Raw genomic sequence first — 6,000 nt, 5'->3', positions numbered from 1 at the left:
GGGTCGGTCACTCAGCCACCCCGGGTTAAAAGAACTGCGCTGTGAGCGGTGATTTTGGAAACTCAAAGAGTTAACCTGCCAAAAACTAACACCGCGGAGGAGAGGAAGACCACACCCCGAGGGAGCGCGGAGCCCAGTGGCAGGGGAAGAAGCCTATTGGCATCGGGGAGGCAGGAGCCCGCCCCTGGGCGCGGCCTGCAGGGGGCAGGCTGCCGCTCGGGAAAGCGGGGGCAGGACGGAGCCCGGGCCCGAGGGGGTGCGCTCGGCAGCCGCCCGCAGGCGCAGGGACCGCTCCCCGCCCGCCCGCCCGGCGCGCCCTGCTCGGTCCGCGAGCCCCGCGCTGCGCTCCGCCGCCGACATGTGTGCCGCCCCGATGCCGCCCCTGGCGCACGTCTTCCGGGGGACCTTCATCCACTCCACCTGGGCTAACCCCATGGAGGTGCTGCGGGACCACCTCCTCGGCGTGAGCGACAGCGGCAAAGTAAGCGGGCGCGGGGTCCGGGCTCCCGACGCGCGCGGACAGGCGGACGCGCCGTCGCGCGGGGCCGAGCCGCCGGGTGCGGAGTGAGCTGGAGCGTCGGCTGCTCAGAGCCCCGGGCGCTCGCCCGCCGCCGGCCGGGGGCTCCCCCGTCGCGGGAGCCGGGAGCCGGGGCCGGGGCCGGGGCCGGGGCCGGGGCCGGGAGCTGTAGGGAACTCGCCGTGGCCACCGGCGGTTGCTGAGACGGCCGTCCAGGCTGCTCGGGGAGGCCGAGCGCGGCGCTGCCCTCGCGAACCTTCAGGAACCCTTCAGGAACCTGAGCCCGGCTTCATGCATCCTTGCATCCTGCGCCTGCCTGCACGGGCGGGGCGAGGCGCCCCGGACGGAGGATCGAACTGATCGTGGGAGCAGTAACAGAGGAGGGGGTCACTTGCTTAATAGTGCTTAGCCCTTTCGCATAGAATAAGCAAAGGACTCGTTTACTCACCTGCTCGCTCAGCAGACAATGTACCGATGATCCCAACTAGATGACTCCTAATACTAGAAAGGACAGTCTCAGAGAAAGTATCCATGTCCCCCCAAGCCCCCCTATAGCCATCTGCATCCAAACAAGCAGTCCCGTTTTAAGGCTCAAAATGTCCACTATGAGTGTATCTTCTATTCTTGTTTCTCCAAACTCGGGATGTCTGCAAACGACCTAGGTAACTTGATGTCTAACACTTCCCGTTCAGACACACCGTGCAGGTGGTGGTAACTGCATCAGCAGTGGCTTAGCTAGTTTGGTAAGTGGAAGCCAATTCCATTTTTAGCAGGAAAAAAAAAAAAAAAAAAAAAAAAGACGAGGATGGGATATTTTTGAGCTTTTCCCCAACTACCAGTCTGGTTAGCAAAAGTACACCTATTTGTGACTTGTCAGCTTGAAGTTACTATTCCTGACTAGAGATGCTTCCGAGTTGGTGACAGTTTTGAATCGTGACTCTTACATTTGGGGATACGTGAACTCTGTTTTCTTATGGTGCTTTAAAAACATTCCCTCTGTGCATATTCAGGGAGCCTGCTGCTGTGGTTCCAAGGTGATGGAACTCTCAGAGCTCCCCAAAATGGGGAGACTCCAATAACCCCCGAGACTGATGAGTTTATTGCATAGTACACTTGACCCTCAAGTTTGGGAGAACCTTTAGGCTTGGGGCAGGTCTAAGGAAGCCACTGAACTGGGGAGAGATGAGAGGAGCTTGCCTAATCACAAGCTGCTGTTCAACTCTTAGGTTTCTTTTTAAAAAGTAATTTCTCATATCCAGAACTTTAATTGGTAAGATAGCAGGCAAGAGGGTGGACTTGAAGACTGTTTCAACCAGTGGAGAGGAGTCAGAAAAGGAAATAATTTATCTAAAAAAAGTTACCTATTCTGGGGGTTGTACAGAAGAAGAAGCAAAATGTTGAGTCGGGGAGTCTATTCCTCATTAAGGAATGTACTGAAGTTATAAATTTAGAAAAATGCCATTCCCTCACAAGATAAAATTAACTAGGCATTGAATACCAAGGTGAGTTAATCAAGTACCTTGTAAAATATCCTAATCAGTGAATTGGTAACTGTTGATTGCTCTTCTAGCTGCAAGGCTGTTGATTGCTGACTATGTGTAAGGGGAGAATGTGCCATATATACTCCAAGATTTGATTTCTCCCATTTTGTAAGTGGGAATGCTTTGCCTTTATAGTTGCTGGGATAATAGTTATTTAAAAAATGTTAAGGTTCTTACACTAAATTATGTCCCCATAAAATAAATAAGTCTGTGGAGTCAGCATGATGTTTACATTTTTTACTGAGCTCCTAAAGCTGTTCACAAACCCTGGGATGATTGGAAACATCTCAGGTCGGGGATGGGGGTGGCCGGGGGACGGGTGGCAGAAGTTTGTTAATGTGTTGGTTCCTTGGGGTCATCCTCAGAGAATGTGAATCTGTAGGCCTGGAGAGGTCCCTAGGAAATGTCATTCCAGCAAAGGTCCCAGGAGATCTGGAGGCAGGTAGTGGATGGATTACATTTTGGGTGACCATAGTGTATAGGCTGTGTGATGGAACCAGTTGCATGGGGTCTTGGACCTAGTTCTTCATTTCGAGCCGAGGCCTGGGGTAGCATGTGAGAGAGAAGTGGCATGACTTCATCCTTCCTCTCCCTTCTAAACCTCATCTCTCATTTTGTGTCACTTCATTTAGACCCAGAGTATGAAAATGAGTAACTACTTTTAATTTATTAATTAAAGCCCATTCAAAACTAAGTTAATTAAAAAATGCTCTAGTAAATGTTTTAGTCCTGGGCATTCTGAATTCAGAGTTAGTTCTTCTAGTGAAGTGGCATGTAGCTTTTTAAAATAAAGACTCCAGAGTGTATAATTTATTTGCAGATATTTAATTATGTCTTGAGACACTATGTGCTCCGATATTACTAAATTATCTGATTCTTCCCACATAGAACAGGATCAGGTTGACTTTAAACTTACCTAAAAGATGCCCTGGGTCTTGTAATACACACTTACCTGGAAGCAAGCATGAAGAAGAGAATTCTTTTGGAGGTTAGTACCCTGGGGTAGCAGGAGAAAGTCCTATAAAGAAACCAGGGAACTGAGTTCAAGTTCAGTCTATACCACTTACTTTCTCTGAGACCATGAGTGAGACACGTAACCTGTCTGAGCCTCAGTTTCCTCATTAGTAGAATCAGATTTTCTTTCCTGAGTATTAAATGAGATAATGTATGAAAATGTGTGGCACTTAGTGGATATGTAACACATGACATATTCATTCTGTCCCCTTCTTTCCCTCTACTCCTAGTCATGTAGTTTTTGAATGTTGGTACGTTGGTGTTGGTGGGGTCAGGTTTGGACCTGACACCTAAGAAGGAATTCTTGAGTCTTTGGTGCAAAATGGTGGTTTTATTAAAGCACAAGGAAAGGACCTGTGGGCAGGAAGCGCTGCTGCCCCAGGATTGTGAGGAGCAAGTGATTATATACCTTAGGGCTGGGAGAAGTAAAGATAAAGGAAGTTCCAGGGGAAAAAAAAAAACAAACAAACAAAAAAAGAAAGTTCCAGAAGGACTTTCATATGCTAAAGAAGACTCAGGGTCCTGGAGGAATATTAATGATCTGCCTATCTCAGGTATCTGTCAATGGGCTGCAGGTTATGACATTTAATTTCATCTACATTTCCTTCTGCATTTGTTTCCCATATCACTATCAAACCCTTAACCCCTTCCTCACTGTAGCATTTTTTGCATATTTCCACATGGTGGCATCATACAGACCAACAAGTGGAGAAGAAAGCCATGGCCTGCGATGCACTATGTGGGAAGCGGAGAGGTCACCAGATCTCAGCTGTGCAGCCTCACAGCTCCTGTCATTGGTCCACAGGGGCACAAAGATGCTTCTGGGAAGAAAGATCTGACGAACATTTGTTGCCAGGTTCGCTAGCACATCATGTTTAGTATCCCACCGTGTCATTATTCTCACTTACCCATGGGGAAGTTGAGACTTGTCTTCAGCTTGAGTTATGACCCTAGGGTCCTGGGATTGAGCCCCATGTTGGGCTCCCTGTTCAACAGGGAGTTTGCTGCTCCCTCTCCTTCTGCCCACCCCCCCCCCCCCATTTGTGCTCTCTCTTACTGTCTCCTTCTCTCTCAAATAAATAAAATCTTAAAAAAAAAAGAAAGAAGATGACAGGGGCAGTATAGTGTGTCAATTAAGATATGAACCTTTTTTTTTTTTTTACTTTTTTCCCCTTGAGTATGGTGGATACACAATGTTACATTAGTTTTAGGTAAGATGAACTCTTAAGAGCGTTTCTGTCACTACCTATGTGAATTTGATGAAGTCACTTAACATTTCTATTTCCCGGTTTCCTAATGTATAAAATAATTAGTGTAATCCATCTCATAAGGTTGTTGGAAGGCTTAAATGAATGAATAATTATGAAGTGCATAGAATAATGTCTTGCACATAGCATATGCCCAATAAACACCAGGAGTTATCAGCAGTGGAGATGGAGAGAGGTGGGTAGGATTTGTAGCGACTGAGATCAAGTCGATTGGATTTGATGAGAGATATGTGTGACTGTATTAAACCAGATGGTGGGATACTTATTTTCCCAGCTTCCTGGTGGTAAAAGGTGGCCACTGATGACCTTGTGACATGCAGGAAGTTGGCTCAGAGGCTTCTTAGAAATATTTTTCTTCTTAATAAACACGGGAAGAGAAGGTCTTCCTTTTTTGGATGCTCTCATGAGAGGAGCTGCTGCTGCTGCTGTTTGAGACTGTGAGGAAAAAATTAAGATGATCTCAGAGCCATTTGCCTAGTCTGTTCTCGAACATCATCAAATACATACAGGAATAACATCACTGGATAGTTAACTGTCCCTGGAACTGCCTCCTGCCCACTGTCCTCAGACTTCTGCATGATAATGAAATGTCTTCTTTGTCTCCATCTCTGTTAATTGCAGCCTAGGACACCTCTGACTCTTGCATTGCTTTTTTCAAAGAATCATATTTTACAAAGGACTACTCACTGTCTTCCCCTTCTCCCATTTCTGTCTTCTCCTTACTGGCCCAAAATGTCAGTGTCTTTTCAGGCACCCATATCAGTAGTCAAACCTGGCCAGTTCTCCTCTGGGGTATCTTTGTACACAATCCTCTCCATTGTCATTGACCTTGTCCAGCCTTTCATTGCCTCTTGCTAAAGAAATAGAGGAGCCTTCTAGCTCTTTGCTCCCCTGCATTCTGGTATATCTTCCACATGCCAGACCATTACTTTCTTGGAGCATAATAGAATCATATATCTCCTCTTTGACAACCACCTGTGGCTCTCTGTTGTCTCTAACATCCAATGCCCCCGACACTGTAGGCATGACACTATTTGGCTCCAGCCTGCCTTTCTAATACTTCCTCCCACTCCATCCTTCTCTCTGGCAAATGGGAGGAGGATTTCCATGACTGGTTTACACCGCAAGGTATCCATGAGCTGAGGGATGTCTATCCCTGCCAATTTCTCACAGTTTCCTAGCACATCGTGTTCTTTTATGCCTCTTCTGCGGGTGCCAATCTCACAGCCTAGAATAGCCCTCCTTTTTCTACCCCCCCTTTTTCCACTTCACCTCTTGAAATAAAAGGCCCCATTCTGACATCGTCTTCTTTTCAAAAGTTTCCCTGATCATCATCCTTCAGGTAGAATAGATTACCCTTTGTTCTCCCATAAATGTTGCCATATATATTGAAACCATTGTTTTTCTGGTAGTTAAGAGCATGGCTTCTGGAGTCAGACTATGTGGATTCAAATACCAACCCTGCCTCTTACTTGGATGAATTTTCTAACATATCTGAGCCTTGGCTCCCTCATTTATCAAATATGAATGACAATAGTACCCTGAGAGAGTGGTAAGACAGATGAGATAGTGTGTGTAAAGCATTTGGCACTAGTAATTGACAATAAGTATTGGCCACTGTTCTTATTTTTCTTTCACTAAGGTAATTATTTCATTCTTA

At 46.7% G+C, this 6,000-nt stretch overlaps 1 protein-coding gene across 1 annotated transcript in view; it reads left to right on the top strand.

Moving 5' to 3' along the window:
* Positions 1–255: 255 nt before the first annotated feature.
* Positions 256–6,000, top strand: part of GDA (guanine deaminase) — a 79,503-nt gene continuing 73,758 nt past the window's right edge. The window contains exon 1 of the mRNA XM_072838119.1: positions 256–481. Within this exon, the coding sequence (XP_072694220.1) occupies positions 359–481 (123 nt within the window). The 5' untranslated portion in view covers positions 256–358. The remainder of the gene's footprint in view (positions 482–6,000) is intronic.

This window comes from Canis lupus, chromosome 1, assembly GCF_048164855.1.
Source record: "Canis lupus baileyi chromosome 1, mCanLup2.hap1, whole genome shotgun sequence".
Taxonomy (NCBI): Eukaryota; Metazoa; Chordata; class Mammalia; order Carnivora; family Canidae; genus Canis; species Canis lupus.
Note: the sequence above shows the minus strand (reverse complement) of the source record. Positions and strands in the feature narration are given on the sequence as shown.